Source organism: Entelurus aequoreus, linkage group LG17, assembly GCF_033978785.1.
Source record: "Entelurus aequoreus isolate RoL-2023_Sb linkage group LG17, RoL_Eaeq_v1.1, whole genome shotgun sequence".
NCBI lineage: Eukaryota > Metazoa > Chordata > Actinopteri > Syngnathiformes > Syngnathidae > Entelurus > Entelurus aequoreus.
The window spans coordinates 30,523,359-30,546,263 of NC_084747.1; the positions used below are offsets into that span (position 1 = coordinate 30,523,359).

Here is a 22,905-nt window from a genome sequence, read left to right on the forward strand (position 1 = left end):
AATTAATTAATGACACATTTAATAACACATGTACGTATTCAATTTAAATATTAAAAAAAAAAATGACACATTTAATAACACGTGTACGTATTTAATTAAAATTAAAATGAATTAATGACTAATTTAATAACACATGTACGTATTTAATTAAAATTAATTAATGACACATTTAATAACACATGTAACTAATAATTTAAATTATAATAATGGTTATGATACGTTTAATAACACATGTACGTATTTAATTTAAATAAAAATTAATGAATGGCACATTTAATAACACATGTACGTATTTAATTTAAATAAAAATTATTTAATGACAGATTTAAAAACACATGCAATTATTTAATTTAAATACAAATTAATTAATGCCACATTTAATAACACATGTCGTATTTAATTTAAATCAAAATAAATGAATGACACATTTAATAACACATGTACGTATTTAATTAAAATTAAAATGAATTAATGACTCATTTAATAACACATGTACGTATTTAATTGAAATCAATTAATGACACATTTAATAACACATGTAACTAGTAATTTAAATTATAATTAATGGTTATGATCAGTGTTGGGACTAACGCGTTACAAAGTGCAACGGCGTTATTTTCGGCGGTAACTAGTAGTCTAACGCGTTATTTTTTTATATTCAGTAACTCAGTTACCGTTACTACATGATGCGTTACTGCGTTATTTTACGTTGTTTTTTTTATATAGTATCGGCTAGAAACTGAGAAGATCTGAGTGTGTTTTATTGGAGAGCTGCGGTGTCGTCCTTCTGATTCTTCCTGTGTCACAAGAGGCATGCTGTGTGTGTGCTTTCTTCTTTGCTGTCTCCATTGTTCATTGAACAAATTGCAAAAGATTCACCAACACAGATGTCCAGAATACTGTGGAATTTTGCGATGAAAACAGAAGACTTAATAGCTGGCCACCATGCTGTCCCAAAATGTCCGCTACAATCCGTGACGTCACGCGCAGGCGTCATCATACCGAGACGTTTTCAGCAGGATATTTTGCGCGAAATTTAAAATTGCACTTTAGTAAGCTAACCCGGCTGTATTGGCATGTGTTGCAATGTTAAGATTTCATCATTGGTATATAAACTATCAGACTGCGTGGTCGGTAGTAGTGGGTTTCAGTAGGCCTTTAATGGGAGCCTTAAATAAAAAAATAAAAAAAGTAACTAAATAGTTACTTTTCACAGTAACGCATTACTTTTTGGTGTAAGTAACTGAGTTGGTAACTGAGTTACTTTTTAAATAAAGTAACTAGTAACTGTAACTAGTTACTGGTTTTCAGTAACTAACCCAACATTGGTTATGATACATTTAATAACACATATAAGTATTTAATGAAAATTAAAATTAATTAAAGATACATTTAATAACACATGTACATATTTAATTTAAATTAAAATGAATTAATGACTCATTTAATAACACATGTACGTATTTATCTATCCATCCATTTCCTACCGCTTGTCCCTTTTGGGGTCGCGGGGGGTGCTGGAGCCTATCTCTGCTGCATTCGGGCGGAAGGCGGGGTACACCCTGGACAAGTCGCCACCTCAACACAGGGCCAACACAGAGACAGACAACATTCACACTCACATTCACACACTAGGGCCAAGTTAGTGTTGCCAATCAACCTATCCCCAGGTGCATGTCTTTGGAGGTGGGAGGAAGCCGGAGTACCTGGAGGGAACCCACACAGTCACGGGGAGAACATGCAAACTCCACACAGAAAGATCCCGAGCCTGGGATTGAACTCAGGACTACTCAGGACCTTTGTATTGTGAGGCACATGCACTAACCCCTGTATCCCACCGTGCTGCCCTGTACGTATTTAATTAAAATTAATTAATGACACATTTAATAACACATGTAACTACTAATTTAAATTATAATTAATGTTTATGATACATTTAATGACACATCTACGTATTTAATTACAATTAAAATTAATTAATGATACATTTAATAACACATGTATTTGATTTAAATTAAAATTATTTAATAGGTCATTTGATAACACATGTACTTATTAATTTAAATAATTATTAATCACACATTTAATAACACATGTACGTATTTAATTAAAATTAAGATTAATGAATGACACATTTAAAAACACATGCACTTATTTACTTAAAATGTAAAAATAATTAATGACACATTTAATAACAAATGTACATATTTAATTAAAATTAAAATTAATTAATGACACATTTAATAACACATGTACGTATTAATTTAAATTATAATTAATGACACATTTAATAACACATGTACGTATTTAATTTAAATTATAATTAATCAATGACACATTTAATAAAACATGTACATATTTAATTAAAATTATAATTAATGACACATTTAATAACACATGTACATATTAATTTAAATCATAATTAATCACACATTTAATAACACATGAACTTATTTAGGTAATATAAAAAAAATTATTGATGGCACATTTAATAACACAGTGAAGCATAAGAAACACAAAATGATAGTGCCTTTTTAAAAAGTGTGTCTATTTTAGTTTTTTTTTAATTGAACTTGGTCCAAAAATGCCAGTATAAGAATGTGGGCGGGGGGGGGGGGGTGTAGTCAGCGATGCCTGTAGGAGCAAAAGTCACCGCCGCTGTCCAGGGTGCTGAGGACGAGCACCATCGGGCCAAGGCGAGGCAGGGGTGGGGCATGTGCTGACGGCGAGACACAGCTAGCAGATGATTAGATTCCACAGGTGGTACGTGTTAATCTAATCATCTGTTGTCTGTAACAGTAAGCGGCCGGGAGCAGAGGAGGAGAGAGGATTGGGAGTGACTGCAAAGTCACGACATACTGAAAAGCATTTTGGAAAGATCTTGTTAAAAAACATTAAAACTTTGTCAACTTGGCACGCCTGTCTGTTGTGACGTGTATGTCAGTGGAACCGCTAGGAAGCGACTTCCACAAATAAATTTTGGAGCACATTTAACAATATTGTGATGATTATAACTGATACTTTGGGTCACAAAAACAATGATGTAAAATGTACATGTCGTTAAGAATAACTCTAATACTTGGCTATCACTCCAGCAGCACTGAGAGCAGACTTAGCCAAACTACCTCTAGGTACACTTACAATGATGAGGCGGGCCACATAAAATGATGTGGTTAACTAAAAATTATGTGACGGACCACATAAATTGATGAGGCGGGCCACATACAATGATGAAGCGGGCCACATAAAATGATGAAGAGGGCCACATAAAATGATGTGGTCAACTTAAAATGATGTGACGGGCCACATAAAATTATGTGGTGAACCACATAAAATGAGGCGGTGGACCAAATAAAATGATGTGGTGAATCACATAAAACGATGAGTCGGGCCACTTAAAATGATACGGTTGACCACATAAAATAATATGGCTTGCCATATAAATATGGCAGGCCATATAAAATTATATAGTGGGCCACATAAAATAATGTGGCAGACATATAAAATGATGTGGTGGGCCACATAAATTATGTAGTTGAGCCCATAAAATGCTGTATTGGACCACATAAAATGATGTGGCGGACCACATAAAATGATGAGACGGGCCAATTAAATGATGAGGCGAGCCACATAAAACGATACAGTAGGCCACATAAAATGATGTGGCGGACCACATAAAATGACAAGGCGGGCCACATAATTGATATAGCGGGTCACATAAAATTATATAGCGGACCACATAAAATGATGTGGTTGACCACATAAAATGATGTGACAGGCCACATAAAATGATGTGACAGGCCATTTAAAATGACGTGGTTGACCACATAAAATGATGTGACAGGCCACATAAAATGATGTGACAGGCCATTTAAAATGATGTGGTTGACCACATAAAATGATGTGACAGGCCATTTAAAATGATGTGGTTAACCACATAAAATGATGTGACAGGCCACTTAAAATGATGTGGTTAACCACATACAATGATGTGATGGACCACATACCATACCATACCATACCAACTTTATTTATAAAGCCCTTTACATAAAGTGATAAGGTTGACCACATAAAATGATGTGACAGGCCACTTAAAATGATGTGGTTGACCACATAAAATGACGTAGTTGACCACATAAAATGACGAGGTGGGCCACATAAAATGATGTGGTTGATCACATAAAGTGATGTGGTTCACCACGTTAAATAATATGGCAGGCCATGTAAATAATATGGCAGACCATATAAAATTATTTAGCGGACCATGTGAAATGATGTGGCGGCCATATAAAATGATGTGGTGGGCAATGCAAAATGATGCGGTTGACCCCATAAAATGATGTGGCGGCCATATAAAATGATATGGTGGGCAACGTAAAATTATGTGCTTCACCCCATAAAATGAAATGGTTGACCACATAAATGATGAGGCGAACCACATAAAATGATACAGTGGGCCACTTAGAATGATGTGGTGGGCCTCACAGTGGGCCAATTAAAATGATGTGGTTGACCACATAAAATGATGAGCCGGGCCACGTAAATCGATACAGTGGTCTACATAAAACGATACAGTGGACCACATGAAATGACGTGGCGGACCACATAAAATGATTTGGCAGGCCACATAAATGATACAGTGGACCACATAAAATGATTTGGCAGGCCACATAAAACGATACAGTGGACCACATGAAATGACGTGGCGGACCACATAAAATTATTTGGCAGGCCACATCAAATGATACAGTGGACCACATAAAATGATTTGGCAGGCCACATAAAATGATACAGTGGACCACATAAAATGATACGCAAACTGTAGAGGGTCCAGGAAAGGAGCCACCAGGGTTCTCAGCTGATCCAGCACAAGTCTCTCGAGGACCTTCATGACATGAGACGTCAGGGAAACCGGTCTGAAGTCATTCAAGCCCGATGGGATAGGCTTCTTTGGCACCGGCACTATGCAGGATGTTTTCCATAGCGCTGGTATCCGTTCTAACTTCAGACTCAGGTTGAAGATGAAGTGCTGGATCTCAGTCAGCTGAGCAGCACAAGTCTTCAGGACGCAGGACTTGACTCGGTCCAAGCCTGCTGAATTGGCTGGGTTGACTCTCTCCGGCTGTCGTCTCACATGTCCAGGTGTCAGACACACCGGGCTGGCTTTCTCAGTGGGGGTGGGAGTGGGGTGATAATAAACAGCAGTGGCAGGCAACAGTGAAGGAGTTTGTGGATTGATGGTCAGCGGAGGTGTGAGGACAGGAGTAGTGGGGGGAGGGCCAGTAAGGGATGCATTGCTAAATCTATTGGGAAAAAAGTGAAGTGGTTGACACCACATAAAGTGATGTGGTGGACCACATAAAATGATGAGGCGGGCAACATAAAATGATGTGGTGGATCACATAAAATGATGTGGTGGACAACATAAAAGGATGAGGCGGGCCACAGAAAATGATGTGGTGGGCCGCATAAAATGATGTGGTGGACCATAAAACGATGTGGTGGGCCACATAAAATGATGTGGTGGACCACATAAAACGATGTGGTGGGCCACATAAAATGATGTGGTGGACCACATAAAATGATGTGGTGGACCACATAAAATGACGAGGCGAGCCACATAAAACGATACAGTGGACCACATAAAATGACGTGACGGACCACATAAAATGATACAGTGGACCACACAAAATGAAGTGGTTGACCACATAAAATGAAGTGGTTGACCACATAACATGATGTGGTTGACCACATAAAATGAAGTGGTTGACCACATAAAATGACGTGACGGACCATGTTCTGGCTCTGCCATTAGTATTGTGTGCACTGGCTCTTTAAGAGAATCAGGAAGTGAGTGTCCTGGCCATGCTGCGCAGAGATGATGACGTAATGTGATTCAGACCACGGAGACGGCATGTTGTTCAGTTCTGTAGCTGTGTTAGAGTTCATAAAAGCATTCCCTGTGAGTATTGCAGTAAAAAATGATGTGTAGATGGAATATATGTTAGAAAGTAGTACATTTAAGTAGTTCATTTAATGTTTAGGGAACTATTTACAAGTCTTATTTTGAATGCATTATTTTGGCTCATATCAATGTAATGAGACAGTATATGATTTATGTTAAGCTTTAATTAACAATTGCTGCATTATTTGTGTATACTGATGCACCTATACTGTATCTGTTTGTTATAGTTTCAAACCTGCCATATAAAAACGGGTCCAACTCATCCTGACGTCTGCGACTTCTTGTGTGGGGGTGTTTAACTAACTGGAAAGTGAAAAGGTTTCATGAAGCCAGTACAGTGAAAAGGGACACCTTTCGATGAACTGCTGAACCCCAGGCTGCACTGTCATACGCTGTTTTCAGACCAGCACGACAGACGTTGTTAAGTCAGCGTAAAGGCATAGTGAGTCCATCAACACGAACAATGGAGAACGCTGAATCTACGGTTTCCCGGGCAAGCAGATCGTCCGGAAGCAGATCGTCTGCCGCAAGTCTAACGTTAGCAGCTGCTACAGCACGTGCAAAAGCAGAAGCTGCCCAGGCCAGAGCTGCATTTGCAAAGAAAGAAATAGAAATTAAACTAGAAAAAGCTAGATTGGAAGCAACACTCCATGCACTCGAGAAAGAAGGTGAAGCACAAGCTGCCGCCGCTGAAGCAGCAGTGATGGAGGACGCTGCTGCAAGATTGGAAACGACAGTGGAACATTATATTCATCTGCCCTCACTCCAAAGCGCCCATGAGCGGACAGCTGAATACATAAGAAAACACAGTGAGCCCAGCATTGAGCCCAGTGATAAAGAGCCACGTGAAATACACACAAAGGACATTAAACTAGATGAAGGGATGAACAAAGTAAAAATTAAGGAATCAGATAGGCAACAGGAATCTGTACCCACAGTCTCAAAAGACTATCAGCCCCAAAGACCCCCAGAAAACAGTGCCCATAATATTCCTATGTATACAACGCCCTCTACTGTCCGCAACCGGTATTACTCACCCGCTCAATATCATTCTAATGACACTAATGAACTTGCTAAATATCTAGTAAGGAGTCAGTTGTTAACGTCTGAGCTCACAAAGTTTGATGACAAACCAGAAAATTATTTAGCTTGGAAATCATCATTCACTAACGCTACCGAGAGTCTTGATCTTAAAGCTGGGGAAGAAATTGACCTCCTGATTAAATCACTGGGCCCAGAGTCAGTTAAACATGCACGTCGTATCAGAGCAGTGAATATAAATAAATCACCAGCTGCATTACAACTCATCTGGGACAGGCTAGAAGAGACCTATGGTTCGCCAGAGGCCATAGAGGGCGCTCTTTTTGCAAAACTTGACCAGTTCCCCAAAATAGGGCCAAAAGATCACCTAAAACTAAGAGAGCTAAGCGATTTACTGTTGGAAATCAATTCAGCAATGCAAGAAGGATATTTACATGGACTGTCCTATCTTGATACGGCAAGAGGCATCGCTCCAATCGTGGAAAAATTGCCGTATGGACTACAGGACAGATGGATGATGGAAGGCTCGCGCTACAAACAGGAATATAAAGTAATTTTTCCTCCTTTTACCTTCTTTCTGCAGTTTATTCAGACACAAGCAAAGGCACGCAACGACCCAAGCTTCCATATCCAGCCATCATTCATCAGCGGAGTAAAAAAGGACAGATTTGGAGAAAATTACAGTAACAACCGCAGAACAGTTTCAGTGCATAAAACAAGCGTAACGGCCACACCCACTAATGAACCAGACAAATGGTGTCCTGTACATAACAGACCTCATGCACTACAACATTGTAGAAGTTTTAAGGAAAAACCTCTACAAGAAAGGAAGAGACTGTTAAAGCAACATAATATATGTTACAAGTGCTGTGCATCTACCAGACATGTGGCTCGTAACTGTGAAGCAGCAGTTAAATGTTCTGAATGTGACTCTGACAAGCACCCTTCTGCCTTGCATCCAGACTCACCTTCCCTTCCTCTCAGGTCTTCCTTACCTCCAGCATATCACGGCGGGGAGCAAGAAGATGGGCAGGAGGAAACAGTCGTTGCAAGTTGCACTGAGGTATGTGGGGAGGGCTTTTTAGGAAAGTCATGTTCTAAAATATGCCTGGTCAGTGTTTACCCAGCTAATGACCGCAGCAAGAGCAAAAGAATGTACGCCATGTTGGACGACCAGAGTAACTTGTCATTGGCACGCTCTGAGTTTTTCGATATGTTCAAAGTTAACAGCCTTGCAGCGCCATACACTCTGCAGACCTGTTCTGGTGTAGGTCTCACAGCTGGTCGCAGAGCCTCTGGTTACGTCATAGAGTCCATAGATGGCGCCACTGCAATACAGCTACCAATGTTGATCGAGTGTAACATGATACCAAACAAAAGAGAAGAAATTCCCACTCCAGCCGCTGCACAAGGTCATCCTCATCTCGAACGTATTGCACACAAAATACCACCTCTAGATGACAGTGCTGAGATTTTTCTATTACTCGGAAGAGACATTCTAAGAGTCCATAAAGTGCGCAGTCAAATCAATGGAACACACAATGCACCATATGCACAGAGGCTGGATCTAGGCTGGGTGATAGTGGGAGAAGTTTGCTTGGGCAGCACTCATAAGCCTTCAGAGGTCACCAGTTTAAAGACTCACGTTCTAGCAAATGGGAGGCCCACTCATTTTCCTCCTTGTGAAAATCACTTCACTATCAAATCAGAGACTAATCTTCCAGATCGACAGCTAGCTCTCAGTAGCACAAAAATGAAAGAAAATGCAAGCAACGTAAGCTTTGGAAGAGATGTTTTCTGTCAGACTAAAAATGACAACAAGCTTGCACCTTCGATGGAGGATCTGTTATTCCTCAAAATTATGGACAATGAGTTCACACAAAATGAGTCAAAGAGCTGGGTGGCCCCACTACCTTTTCGTGAGCCAAGGAAAATACTACCAAACAACCGCCAGTATGCAGTTAGTCGCCTCAAGTCACTGCAACGCACACTCATAAAAAACCCAGAAATGCAGTCCCACCTCACAGACTTTATGCAAAAGATGAAGGACAATGGACATGCTGAGCTTGCACCCCCAGTACAGAAAAACAAAGAGTATTGGTATTTGCCCTTTTTCGGAGTCTACCATCCACAGAAAAAATCGCAGATAAGAGTGGTATTTGACTCCAGCGCACAGTTTGAAGGTATGTCACTTAATGATGCGTTACTCTCAGGGCCTAACCTAAACAACAGTCTATTGGGTGTACTGGTGAGGTTTAGGAAGCATAAAGTTGCAATAACCGCAGACATTCAGCAGATGTTTTACTGCTTTCTAGTAAGAGAGGACTGTAGAGATGTTTTAAGATTTGTGTGGCACAAAGACAACAACCCCAAAAATGACATAGTGGACTACAGAATGTGCGTCCATGTTTTTGGCAATAGCCCCTCCCCTGCAGTAGCAACCTATGGGCTAAGAAGAGCTGCACAACAAGGAGAGGAAAAATATGGGGCAGATGTGCGTCAGTTTGTTGAAAGAGACTTTTATGTGGATGATGCCTTGAAGTCTGTTCCCACTGAGCAAGGCGCCATCAATCTTGTCAAAAGAACACAAGAAATGCTAGCAGCCTCAAATCTCCGGCTCCTCAAAATAGCCTCCAACAAAGTTGAGGTGATGGATGCTTTTCCAGTGGAGGACCGTGCCAAAGATCTCCAGGATTTGGACCTGTTCAAGGACGACCTTCCTGATCAGCGAAGCCTTGGCATAAAATGGAACATAATGTCAGACTATTTCACCTTTCACATCCCCCATACAGATAAACCCTACACACACAGAGGGGTCCTTTCAACAGTAAACAGTGTATTTGACCCGCTAGGGTTTCTGTCTCCAGTCATCATCCAAGGACGACTCCTTTTGAGAGAACTTTCGCTGCACACTACAGAGTGGGATTCAGCCCTGCCCGAGGACATGAGAGGGAAATGGGTAGAATGGCAGCAGTCCCTACAATGCCTCAGTAACCTCCAAATGCCGCGCACATACTCTAACATCCCACTTTCTCAAGCCAAATGTGTAGAACTATGCATCTTTTCGGACGCATCTATGAAAGCAATATGTGCAGTTGCTTATATTAAAGTTACCGCTGCTGATGGCACAACAGAAGTTGGCTTTGTTCTGGGTAAGGCACGACTCACCCCCCAGCCGGAGCTTACAGTCCCCAGGCTTGAACTCTGTGCCGCAGTTATGGCTGTGGAAATGGCAGAAGTGATAAGCGATGAGATTGACCATCAAATAGACAAAATTGGCTTCTACACAGATAGCAAGGTGGTCCTGGGCTATATCAACAACCAGTCAAGGCGCTTCTACGTCTATGTAAACAACCGTGTTCGACGCATCAGAGAGTCAACAACACCTGAGCAATGGCACTTCGTCGCAACGGATCAAAATCCTGCTGACCACGGCTCACGCGCTGTCCCAGCTTCAGAGTTGCAGAAAACGTCATGGTTCACAGGGCCGGCCTTCCTACAGTGCTCTTCAGACATCCAGCCAGAGCAACATCTGTATGAGCTACTGGAGCCAGACAGTGATGCAGAGGTGCGCCCAGAGGTAAGAACCCTCTGCACAAACACTACAAAAACCGTGTTAGACACAAAACGCTGGGAACGCTTTTCCTCATGGAAATCACTGAAAAGAACTGTAGCAAACCTGATTCACGTAGCACAATGCTTCTCCTCTTCCAAAACAAACAAAGACTGTAATGGTTGGCATATCTGTAAAACAGCCATTACATGTGAACTGTTAGAGCAAGCTGAGAACATTATGATGAAAAATGTTCAGCAAGAAACGTATGCAGATGAGATCAAATGCATTTCAGCAAAACAAAATCTTTCCAAACACAGCCCGCTCATAAAGCTTAACCCCATCATTGGAAATGACAGCCTATTGAGAGTCGGTGGTCGCATTATTCGCTCAGGCTTAGAAGCAAAAGAAATGAATCCTATTATATTACCAGGCACCAACTACATAACCACCCTCCTTGTGCGACATCACCATGAAAAGGTTAACCACCAAGGGAGACACTTTACCGAAGGGGCGGTCAGAGAAAGTGGCCTGTGGATTGTAGGTGCAAAAAGGTGCATTGGCAAAGTTATAAACAAGTGTGTTACATGCAAGAAACTGAGAGGAAAGTTTGAGGAGCAAATAATGAGTGACCTGCCAGTAGACCGACTTCGGCTAGAGCCCCCCTTTTCTTATGTGGGCTTGGACATTTTTGGCCCATGGGAAGTATTCACAAGGCGTACAAGAGGAGGACAGGCTAACAGCAAACGGTGGGCAGTACTCTTTACCTGCTTGTGCACAAGGGCTGTTCACATTGAAGTTGTGGAGGAGATGAGCTCATCAAGTTTTATCAATGCACTGAGGCGCTTTTTTGCGCTGAGAGGTCCTGCTAAACAGCTGCGCTCCGACTGTGGCACTAATTTTATTGGTGCTCACAAAGAGATCACAACGTCAGTGCCAGACGAGAACAAAGTGCAACAATATTTACAGGAACACAAGTGTACATGGGTATTCAACCCACCCCATTCATCCCATATGGGTGGAGTATGGGAACGTATGATCGGCCTGGCGAGGCGCATTCTGGACAACATGTTGCTGCAAGCTGGTCGTGCCCAACTTACCCATGAAATACTGACTACATTTCTTGCAGAAGTCACGGCCATAATGAATGCCCGCCCGCTAATACCAGTCTCATCAGACCCAGAGCATCCTTTCATTCTAAGCCCTGCTATGCTGCTCACACAAAAAACGCATGCTGTTCCTCCAATCTATGACAACATCGACCAGAAGGAGATGCTGAAGAGCCACTGGAAGCGTGTTCAGTTCCTCGCAGACAACTTCTGGAGCAGGTGGCAAAAGGAGTATCTCAGCAGCCTCCAATCTCGGCAGAAATGGCACCACAAAAGGACTGACATTAAAGAAGGGGATGTAGTACTCCTTAAGGACGAACAAACAAGAAGAAATGAGTGGCCAATGGGCGTCATTGCAAAGACAGTTCCCAGTGTCGATGGAACCGTGAGAAAGGTTGAGGTTAGAGTCGCTAACCAAGGGACTGTCAAGACTTATTTTAGACCCATATCAGAATTGGTTTTTCTGTTATCCGGTGATGTTTAAGTTTGTTTATTTGTGGTATCCATAGGATGCCAGACGGGGAGTGTTCTGGCTCTGCCATTAGTATTGTGTGCACTGGCTCTTTAAGAGAATCAGGAAGTGAGTGTCCTGGCCATGCTGCGCAGAGATGATGACGTAATGTGATTCAGACCACGGAGACGGCATGTTGTTCAGTTCTGTAGCTGTGTTAGAGTTCATAAAAGCATTCCCTGTGAGTATTGCAGTAAAAAATGATGTGTAGATGGAATATATGTTAGAAAGTAGTACATTTAAGTAGTTCATTTAATGTTTAGGGAACTATTTACAAGTCTTATTTTGAATGCATTATTTTGGCTCATATCAATGTAATGAGACAGTATATGATTTATGTTAAGCTTTAATTAACAATTGCTGCATTATTTGTGTATACTGATGCACCTATACTGTATCTGTTTGTTATAGTTTCACACCTGCCATATAAAAACGGGTCCAACTCATCCTGACGTCTGCGACTTCTTGTGTGGGGGTGTTTAACTAACTGGAAAGTGAAAAGGTTTCATGAAGCCAGTACAGACCACATAAAATGATTCAGTGGACCACACAAAATGAAGTGGTTGACCACATAAAATGAAGTGGTTGACCACATAAAATGATGTGGTGGACCACATAAAATGATGTGGTGGGCCAAGTAAAATGATGTCGTGGATCACATAAAATGATGAGGTGGACCACATAAAGTGATGTGGTGGGCCACATAAAATGATGAGGCGGGCCACGTAAAATGATGTGGTGGATCACATAAAATGATGTGGTGGACCACATAAAACGATAAAGGGGGCCACATAAAATGAAGAGGCGGGCCACATGAAACGATACAGTGGGCCACGTAAAACGATACAGTGGCCCACATAAAATGATGTGACGGACGACATAAAATGATTGATTGATTGATTGAGACTTTTATTAGTAGATTGCATAGTACAGTACATATTCCGTACAATTGACCACTAAATGGTAATACCCGAATAAGTTTTTCAACTTGTTTAAGTCGGGGTCCACTTAAATCAATTCATGGTAATGAGTGGACCACACAAAATGAAGTGGTTGACCACATAAAATGAAGTGCTTGACCACATAAAGTGATGTGTTCGACTACATAAAATGAAGTGGTTGACCACACGAAGTGAAGTGGTTGACCACATAAAGTGATGTGGTGGACCACATAAAATGATGTGGTGGACCACATAAAATGATGTGGTGGACCACATAAAATGATGTGGTGGGCCAAGTAAAATGATGTCGTGGATCACATAAAATGATGAGGTGGACCACATAAAATGATGTGGTGGTCCACATAAAAGGATGTGGTGGTCCACATAAAATGAAGTGGTGGACCACATAAAATGAAGTGGTTGACCACATAAAGTGATGTGGTGGACCACATAAAATGAAGTGTTGACCGCATAAAATGATGTGGTGGACCACATGATGAGGCGAGCCACATAAAACGATACAGTGGACCACATAAAATGATACCATATAAAATGAAGTGGTTGACCACATAAAATGAAGTGGTTGACCACATAAAATGAAGTGGTTGACCACATAAAATGAGGTGGTGCACTACATAAAATGAAGTGGTTGACCACGTAAAGTGATGTGGTTGACCACATAAAGTGATGTGGTGGGCCACATAAGACGATACAGTGGCCCACATAAAATGATGTGGTGGTCCACATAAAATGAAGTGGTGGACCACATAAAATTAAGTAGTTGACCACATGAAGTGATTTGGTGGACCACATAAAAGGATACAGTGGGCCACTTAAAATGAAGTGGCTGACAGAGCTGGACAGGAAATAATACCAACAAACAGGAAAGGTAAGTAGTGATGTCCAACCTGTCACATGTGTGTCAACATGTTTGGACTCTCAGAACTAAAACCTCACACCGTCTGGTCCGTCGGGGAGACTTTCCTTGTTTGTGTCTCCACTCTAGTATTCATGTTGGAACGATACAAAAGCCTGCAGATAGGTGGCAGCAGTAGTAAGTACACAGCAACACATGAAGAGACGGAGACGGTGCTCAGAAGACGACAGCGTCCTTCAAATGATCTTCTGATATTGGAAATAGTCTTTGACGAGTCCTCCAGTCATCATGTGACCGTGTGAGACCTTGGCACGCTTCATTTGTCCTCAAACCAAACACTCTACCCAACAAAGATGTGGTGGCCAAATATTCAAGCTCCCTCCAAGCATGAACTCATAAATCCCACGCTGAGTTTCAGCATTTAAACGCCACACTACTCCTGATAATAACAGTCTTAATAATAATAGCAGTAGTAAGTAAACTGAATGCTGAAAACGCCGCATAAGCACTTTGGACGACAAACAAGCAAATCATAATCCCATTTTTATTGCATTTCTTCGCGGCCTGATTAGGAAGCCTCCAGCTGTGCAGCATTGAACGCCGTCTTACTTCTAATAATAGCGTTTGCACTGGCGTCATACCCGTCTAGGTGCAGGTGGCGAAGGTTATGAACCATAACATCAACAACCAGGCGGTACACTGCAAAATAAAAGATACAAATATATTTTTTAAATTTAATAATTGTGAATTTGTCTGTTCATGCAGCAAGTTCATTTTACCCGATAAAATATCTTAAATTAAGATTAAATTATTAAGAAGTTTTAAGCAAGAAATAGGTATTTTATTCTGAAAACAAGCATTAGATAGAAGATTTTCTCCATAGGAAAAAACAAAATATTTTATTCAAGTAGTTCTTTTGTCAATTTTAACATGTTTAAATATAAAATTAAGACTACAAATCATTGACCAAAAATAAGTAAACGAGGGACATTTGTAGAAATAATGTTTTTAAATCTAAAGCAAGTGGTAAATCATTTGCAGAAGAACATGGCGTGTGTTGGCATGCCTTCCTCCCTGGGTGAAAACCACTTTGGCACCTGTGCTCTAACGCAGGGGGGCCCAAAACGCTTCGCCCCGAAGGGCCAAAGTGAAAACGTGCCAGTGGGCCAAACAGCGATATTTACCATGCAACAACACAAGTGAGGAATTTAGCCTCATACCGGTAATAATTAATCATAAGGTAGGATTGTCACAGTTGTGTGACTAGTACTTAGCATACAACTCTTAACATTTTTAACTTCAAAACATTCAAAAAAGGTAAATTTCTGCAGATTTTCGCCATTTCTAAGTTTTATTCTGTAACCAGTTCATCCTAGATATTTCATCTGATCACTTTCAAACTTTACCCAGACAGATTAGCTAATGTTAATGTTTTTTTTCGTGTGGTTTGGATTTGATGTTAGTTTTTCCCACGTTCACAAACACACCGTCCGTGCCTGAAAGGTGATTGACGGAGAATGAGGAAGTGTTGTCGTGTGTCGGGGGAAGTGCGGACTCACGAGACCAAAGTGTTTACACGGGTGGTAAAACCTGTTGGAATTGTGCCGTTTGTTATCATAAGATTGGTAATAAAAGTTAAAAATAGCATCAGACTTTGTGCTATTTCTTCTGGGGGCTACAATATATTATATCACTTTAATTTGTTTTCAAACTTAAAAAAATACCTTATTTTCAAGGTGTGGCGGTAATAAAAAATTCTGTGGCAGCGTGCCACATTCAATGACATTAAAGGGAAACCCTGCTTTTACTTGAGTATGTTTGTGAAGACCAAACGCGACTTTCACTTTTTTTTATTGAGTTTCGTTCCGATGGCTACAATTTTTTTTACAGCATGGGTGCCCAAACGTTTTGCCTCCAAGGGCCAAAGTGTAAATGTGCCAATGGTCCGCGGGCCAAACAGCGATATTTATCATGCAAATTTAGCCACATACCGGTAATAATTAATCACAAGGTAGTATAGATTATCACAGTTGTGTGACTAATTCAGTTAGCATACAACTCTGCATCTTTTATGTACATTTTTAACCTCAAAACATTAAAAAAAACATACATTTCAGCAGATTTTCGCCATTTTTAAGTATTCTAGAACCGGTTCGTCCCAGATATTTCATCCCATTGCTTTCAAACGTTACCCAGATTAGACGTACGGAGGATGGTCAATTTTGAAGCTTTTAGGTTTTGGTTATAAGACGTGGTCGAAGCAAGATCATCATATTCCATAGAGCGACAAAAAGTCGCAACTTTACCGTAGAGCAGGGGTCTCAAATTCAAACGCAACTAGATAGCTAGTGAAAAAAATCTATAGATTTTACAATAAAAAAACCCAAAAAACTAGCAGCTCGGGTACTAGAATTTTACCCTAAAATTAACTGTGTTTTTTTACACCAAATTACTGCTAATCGAAAAACTGTACCGCTGTTGATTTCAGGTTAAGATCCTGGTAAAAATGCTGCCAGATAAAAATATTTAGCAATTATTTTTACAGTGCATTCCTATAAATTTAAAAAAATACCACTGTTATTTTTGCCACAAAATTCTGGCGACTGAGCTGCTACTTTTTTATCCCCTGATTTTACAGTGCATTACACTAAATTGAACATTTTAATACCACGGCAAATTTCTGGCGACTGAGCCGCCAATTTTTTTTTTTTGATGATAAGAACTTCATGATAAAATCCGGCTAACATGGCGCCCAGTGCTTGTCTTGAAAGGTTGTGATACTGGGTTCAAATCTCGGTCGAAGTTTCGTTGGAAGGTTTAAAAATGTATGTTTGATCATTTTAAAATTGTTTGTTTTTGCATTAAAATCTAAAAAATCATTTTCGGACAAAACTTGCATCAAATTAAATTGAATTGGATTTTTAAAAAAGTACACAAATGATATCATATTAAACCGTTTGAAAAAATGTAGTAATGTTTGTGTGTCCATTTTGGATATATTACAAAACCCAAAACCAGTGACGTTGGCACATTGTGTAAATCGTAAATAAAAACAGAATACAATGATTTGCAAATCCTTTTCAACTTATATTCAATTGAATAGACTGCAAAGACAAGATATTTATTGTTCGAACTGAGAATTTTTTTGGGGCATCAAGTCATTAACTTAGAATTGAATGGCAGCAACACATTGCAAAAAAGTTGGCACATGGGCATTTTTACCACTGTGTTACATGGCCTTTCCTTTTAACAACACCCAGTAAACGTTTGGGGACTGAGGAGACCAATTTTTGAAGCATTTCAGGTGGAATTCTTTCCCATTCTTGCTTGATGTACAGCTTAAGTTGTTCAACAGTCCGGGGTCTCCGTTGTGGTATTTTATAATCAGAATCATAATTAGAATCAGAATAGTTTTTATTGCCATTGTTTGAGAACGGGTTCACAAACTAGGAATTTTTCTTGGTGCAATCGTGCAACATAAAACACATATAACACAGATTTGGTAATAAAAAGAGCTGTAACTGAGCTATCAGATCTTGTTATTGTTCATGTGCCTGATGGCCGAGGGGAAAAAACTGTTCAGGTGGCGGGAGGTGTGGGTCTGGATGGAGCGTAGTCTCCTGCCTGAGGAGAGAGGGGAGAATAGTTTGTGTCCAGGGTGAGAAGAGTCAGCTGTTATCCGACCCACACGCCTCCTGGTCCTGGAGGAGAACAGGTCCTGGAGGGATGGGAGCTTGCAGCCAAACACCTTCTCAGCAGCACGTACGATGCGCTGCAGTCTATGCTTATCCTGGACTGTGGCGCCGGGGAACCACACGGTGATGGAGGAGGTCAGGATGGACTCTATGATGGCTGAGTAAAACTGCACCAGCATCTCGGTCGACACCTTAAGTTTCCTCAGCTGCCGTAGGAAGTACATCCTCTGCTGCGCCTTCTTGATGAGGGAGCTGATGGTCGGCTCCCACTTGAGGTTCTGGGTGATGGTGGTGCACAAGAAACGGAAGGAGTCCACAATGGAGACGGGGGTGGGAGAGTCAATCAGGGTGAGGGGGGATGGTGGGGCTGTGACTTTCCTGAAGTCCATGATCATCTCCACTGTTTTCTGGGCGTTCAGCTCCAGGTTGTTGAGGCTGCACCAGGACGCCAGCCGGTCCACCTCTCTCCTATAGGCGGTCTCATCGCCATCCGAGATGAGCCCGATGAGGGTGGTGTCATCCGAAAACTTGAGCAGTTTTACGGATTGGTGACTGGAGGTGCAGCAGTTTGTATACAGGGAGAAGAGCCAGGGGGAAAGTACACAGCCCTGAGGAGTACCAGTGTTCGTGGTTCGACTGTCCGAGACAATCTTCCCCAGCCGCACGTGCTGTCTTCGGTCTGTCAGGAAGTCATTGATCCAACTGCAGAGGGAGTCGGGCACACTGAGCTGGTAGACCTTGTCTCGTAGCAGTCCAGGGAGGATAGTGTTGAAGGCAGAGCTGAAGTCCACAAACAGGATCCTAGCGTAGGTTCCTGGGGAGTCCAGATGCTCCAGGATGAAGTGGAGGGCCAGGTTCACTGCATCATTCACAGACCTGTTGGCTCTGTAGGCAAACTGCAGTGGGTCCAGGAGGGTAGCGGTGATGTCCTTGAGGTGGGGCAGGACCAAGCGCTCAAAGGACTTCATGACCACAGACGTCAGCGCAACCGGCCTGTAGTCATTAAGTCCTGTGATCCGTGCTTTCTTGTGGAGGTGGAGGTCTTAAAGCAGGACGGCACGCGGCATAGCTCCAGAGAGGTGTTAAAAATGTCAGTGAAGACAGGAGTCCGCTGATCCGCGCAGTGTCTGAGAGTGGAGGGGGAGACACCATCCGGCCCGGGGGCCTTTCGCGTATTCAGCTTCAAGAACTGCCGGCATACATCCTCCTCTCAGATGGAGAGGGCCTTTAAAGTCCTGTGATGTTCTTGGAGTCCTGTGATGTCCTTGGAGTCCTTTAAATCCTTTAATGAAGTGCTGGCGTTGGTGCGGAGGGTGATGGTGGGGGGAGCAGAGCTTTGATGAGTTGAAGGTCGTTCATGACGACAGTAATGTATGTTGAGGCCCTGAGCGAGAGTCCGGTCATTCAGGGCCTGGGGGGCTTTGGGCTTATAGTTCGTAAGGGCCCTTAGCCCGCTCCAAACAGCCGCAGAATCATTGGAGCGGAACTGTTCCTCTAGACGGTTAGAGTACACAGATTTAGCTTTCTCCACTTCCCTGTTGAAGTGGTAGTTCGCTTCTCTGCAGGTACTCCGGTCCCCGCTTCTCCACGCAGCCTCCTTCTTCTTGCGCAACTGTCGGAGCTTGGGTGTGAACCAGGGCTTGTCGTTGTTATAACAAACCCTAGTGCACATTGGAATGATGCGCGCCTCATTGAACTGAATGTATGAGGTCACAGTGTCCGTATACTCGTCCAGATTGTCCGTGGCCGCTCCAATTGCCTCCCAGTCTGTCGTCTCCAAACATGCGCGCAGCTCCTCCACAGCCTCGGCGGTGAAACACTTAATGGTCCTCATAACAGGTTTAGCCAGTTTCAGTCTCTGTCTGTATGAAGGGATTAAGTGCACCATCACGTGATCTGATAGTCCGAGAGCAGCGCGCGGGACTGCATGATATGCCTTGCTTATTGTAGTGTAACTGATCCAAAGTGTTCTCCTCTCTGGTCGGGCATTTAATAAACTGCCTATACTCAGGTAATTCCTGGCTCAAATATCCCTTGTTAAAGTCACCAAGTACGATAACAATACGATATTGCGCCACACATTTTCAATGGGAGACAGGTCTGGACTACAGGCAGGCCAGTCTAGTACCCACACTCTTTTACTATGAAGCCAAGCTGTTGTAACACGTGGCTTGGCATTGTCTTGCTGAAATAAGCAGGGGCGTCCATGATAACGTTGCTTGGATGGCAACATATGTTGCTCCAAAACTTGTATGTACCTTTCAGCATTATTGGTGCCTTTACAGATGTGTAAGTTACTAATGGGCACTGATACACCCCCATACCATCAAAGATGCTGGCTTTTGAACTTTGCGCCTGGACTTGTCAGACCAAAGAACACTTTGCATCAGTCCATCTTAGATGAGCTCAGGCCCAGCAAAGCCGGCGGCGTTTCTGGGTGTTGTTGATAAATGGCTTTGGCTTTGCTTAGTAGAGTTTTAACTTACACTTACAGATGTAGCAACAAACTGTAGTTACTGACAGTGGTTTTCTGAAGTGTTCCTGAGCCCATGTGGTGATATCCTTTACATACTGATGTCGCTTTTTTTATGCAGTACCGCCTGAGGGATCGAAGGTCCATAATATAATTGTTTACATGCAGTGATTTCTTCAGATTCTCTGAACCTTTTGATGATATTACGGACCGTAGATGTTGAAATCCCTAAATTCCTTGCAATAGCTGGTTGAGATATGTTGTTCTTAAACTGTTGGACAATTTGCTCGCGCATTTGTTGACAAAGTGGTGACCCTTGCCCCATCTTTGTTTGTGAATGACTGAGCATTTCATGGAAGCTGCTTTTATACCCAATCATGGCACCCACCTGTACCCAATTAGCCTGTTCACCTGTGGGATGTTACAAATAAGTGTTTGGTGAGCATTCCTCAACTTTCTCAGTCTTTTTTGCCACTTGTGCAAGCTTTTTTGAAACATGTTGCAGGCATCAAATTCCAAATGACCTAATATTTGCAAATACTAACAAAGTTTCTCAGTTCTTAACATTAAGTATCTTGTCTTTGCAGTCTATTCAATTGAATATAAGTTGAAAAGGATTTGCAAATAATTTTATTCTGTTTTTATTTACCATTTACACAACGTGCCAACTTCACTGGTTTTGGGGTTTGTATATTTAATAAACAAACATTTAAATAAAGCAAAGAAATGATCCAAGCCCATGTTGATAGTATTAAAAACAAACAAAAAAAGATATGTCTAATGTAGACTTATTAAAGATGAAAACATTATATTGGAATTAGTCACGATTAAAAATTTTAATCGTTTGACAGCCCTCGATCAAACAGTCGCTTCGACGCTATGTCACATCTATGAAATCCCCCCCGGCGATCCTGATTGGTTCATTATTTTTTGCTATCTTGAAGGAGTTTGCAATGCCCTCGACCCCAGATCCTTGTGTGCAGCTCAGCGAACTACAAGGGTCTGGCGAGAGTCAGGTTAACAATACCCAGCAACTAACCATTCAGTTATGCATGGTTAGTTTTATTTGTGGAGTGAACGACACAAACACAGTGATAGGGTGTCTCTCAAACCTGAATGTGTGTGTGTCACTTTAAGAAAAAAAACCCTGTGACCGATACGGCTGCTGTGTTCGACAGGAAGCTTCTTTCGGCTTAGGAGGGACTTCTTGAGCTAAATCAAGTCGGGGGAGTGGCGTGCCACGTTTTGGTCCCCAATCGAAATAAAACAAGGAAAAAGGCAAAACTCCAAAGTGATCACTTTGATTTTACGGAGGAACCTCGATGGACCAACACTTCTGTTGGCGAACTTTTAGGTTTGCCGACTTTTAGACCACGGCCATTTTGTACTTGCCCGTGTTAAAGAGGTTGAGGAAGACTTATTTCACAGCAGAGGAAAAGACTACCTCTCGTTCAGCGGCGCCTCTTCCAAGAGCACAAACACTGTTTGCTCCTTTCTCTCCTCTCGTAAGCTCCTCTATTGCCGATGTTAATTCATTGCAAGTTTTTTCAATGTTTATTATCCTAGCAATATGGTTGTTAAAGTCAAAGTATTTGTGGGATTTCTGATCATTTGTGAGGGCACTAAAGGGATTTCTCTCTCTCTCTCTCTGTGTGTGTGTGTGTGTGTGTGTGTGTGTGTGTGTGTGTGTGTGTGTGTGTGTGTGTGTGTGTGTGTGTGTGTGTGTGTGTGTGTGTGTGTGTGTGTGTGTGTGTGTGTGTGTGTGTGTGTGTGTGTGTGTGTGTGTGTGTGTTGGTAGAGTAGCACATACAGCACAGCTTGTCGTTGTTGTTTTTCAGGTTGTTAATAAAGTTATGTTAGTTCGATATACAGTACTGTATACCACTTTATACTGTGTTCAAAGTGTACAAACCTTCACTAAAATATGACTTTTGTCCAGGCTGGAACCCATTATTCATATTTACATTGTTTCTTACTGAGAAATGTGCTTCATTATACAAACTTTTCTATTTATGAACCCTGTTCAAGAACCATTTAGGTTGGTAAATCGAGGTTCCACCCAAATAAGGTAAATGTTCTTCTTTTCCTGTTAACTATTTGGCTCGTTGTTTTTAAATTCCTTTCTGCACACCTATCCGTTTAAAACAATAATGCAAAAAACTATATTTGCTAACTATTAATTCCCTAGGCAAGTCGAGCGTAGTTCCTCTTCTTAGGCGGACCACCATTATGAAACGCCAACACAGTATCAGCATATACACATATATATATATATATATATATATATATATATATATATATATATATATATATATATATATATATATATATATATATATTTTTTTTTTTTAATATATATATATATACAAAATTTAAAACAAAAAATATATATATACAGTATATACATATATATACATACATATACTGTATACACACATGTATACACACCTGTATACATACATACAGTCTTTACATACGCTTGTAAAGAACATAATGTCATGGCTGTCTTGAGTTTCCAATACTTTCTTCAACTCTTGTTTTTTTGTGATAGAGTGATTGGAGCACATACTTGTTGGTCACAAAAAACATTCATGAAGTTTGGTTCTTTTATGAATTTATTATGGGTCTACTGAAAATGTGACCAAATCTGCTGGGTCATGGACTTGTTTCTTCAGCATTGTCCACACGTTTAAGTCAGGACTTTGGGAAGGCCATTCTAAAACCTTAATTCTAGCCTGAT

The 22,905-nt window shown here is 41.4% G+C and overlaps 1 protein-coding gene across 2 annotated transcripts; it reads left to right on the forward strand.

The window, feature by feature from the left end:
* Nucleotides 1-7,417: 7,417 nt before the first annotated feature.
* On the forward strand, nucleotides 7,418-12,613 carry LOC133632787 (uncharacterized). 2 transcript variants are annotated; one of them, XM_062025466.1, is made up of 2 exons: nucleotides 7,418-7,556; nucleotides 7,969-12,613. In XM_062025466.1, the coding sequence occupies exon 2, from the start codon at nucleotides 8,160-8,162 to the stop codon at nucleotides 12,150-12,152; it is 3,993 nt and encodes a 1,330-aa protein (XP_061881450.1). In that variant the 5' UTR covers nucleotides 7,418-7,556; nucleotides 7,969-8,159; the 3' UTR covers nucleotides 12,153-12,613. The 2 variants fall into 2 exon arrangements, with proteins under 2 accessions (XP_061881450.1, XP_061881452.1); XM_062025468.1 differs by having other exon boundaries at nucleotides 7,427-7,556; nucleotides 7,991-12,613.
* Nucleotides 12,614-22,905: the final 10,292 nt, after the last annotated feature.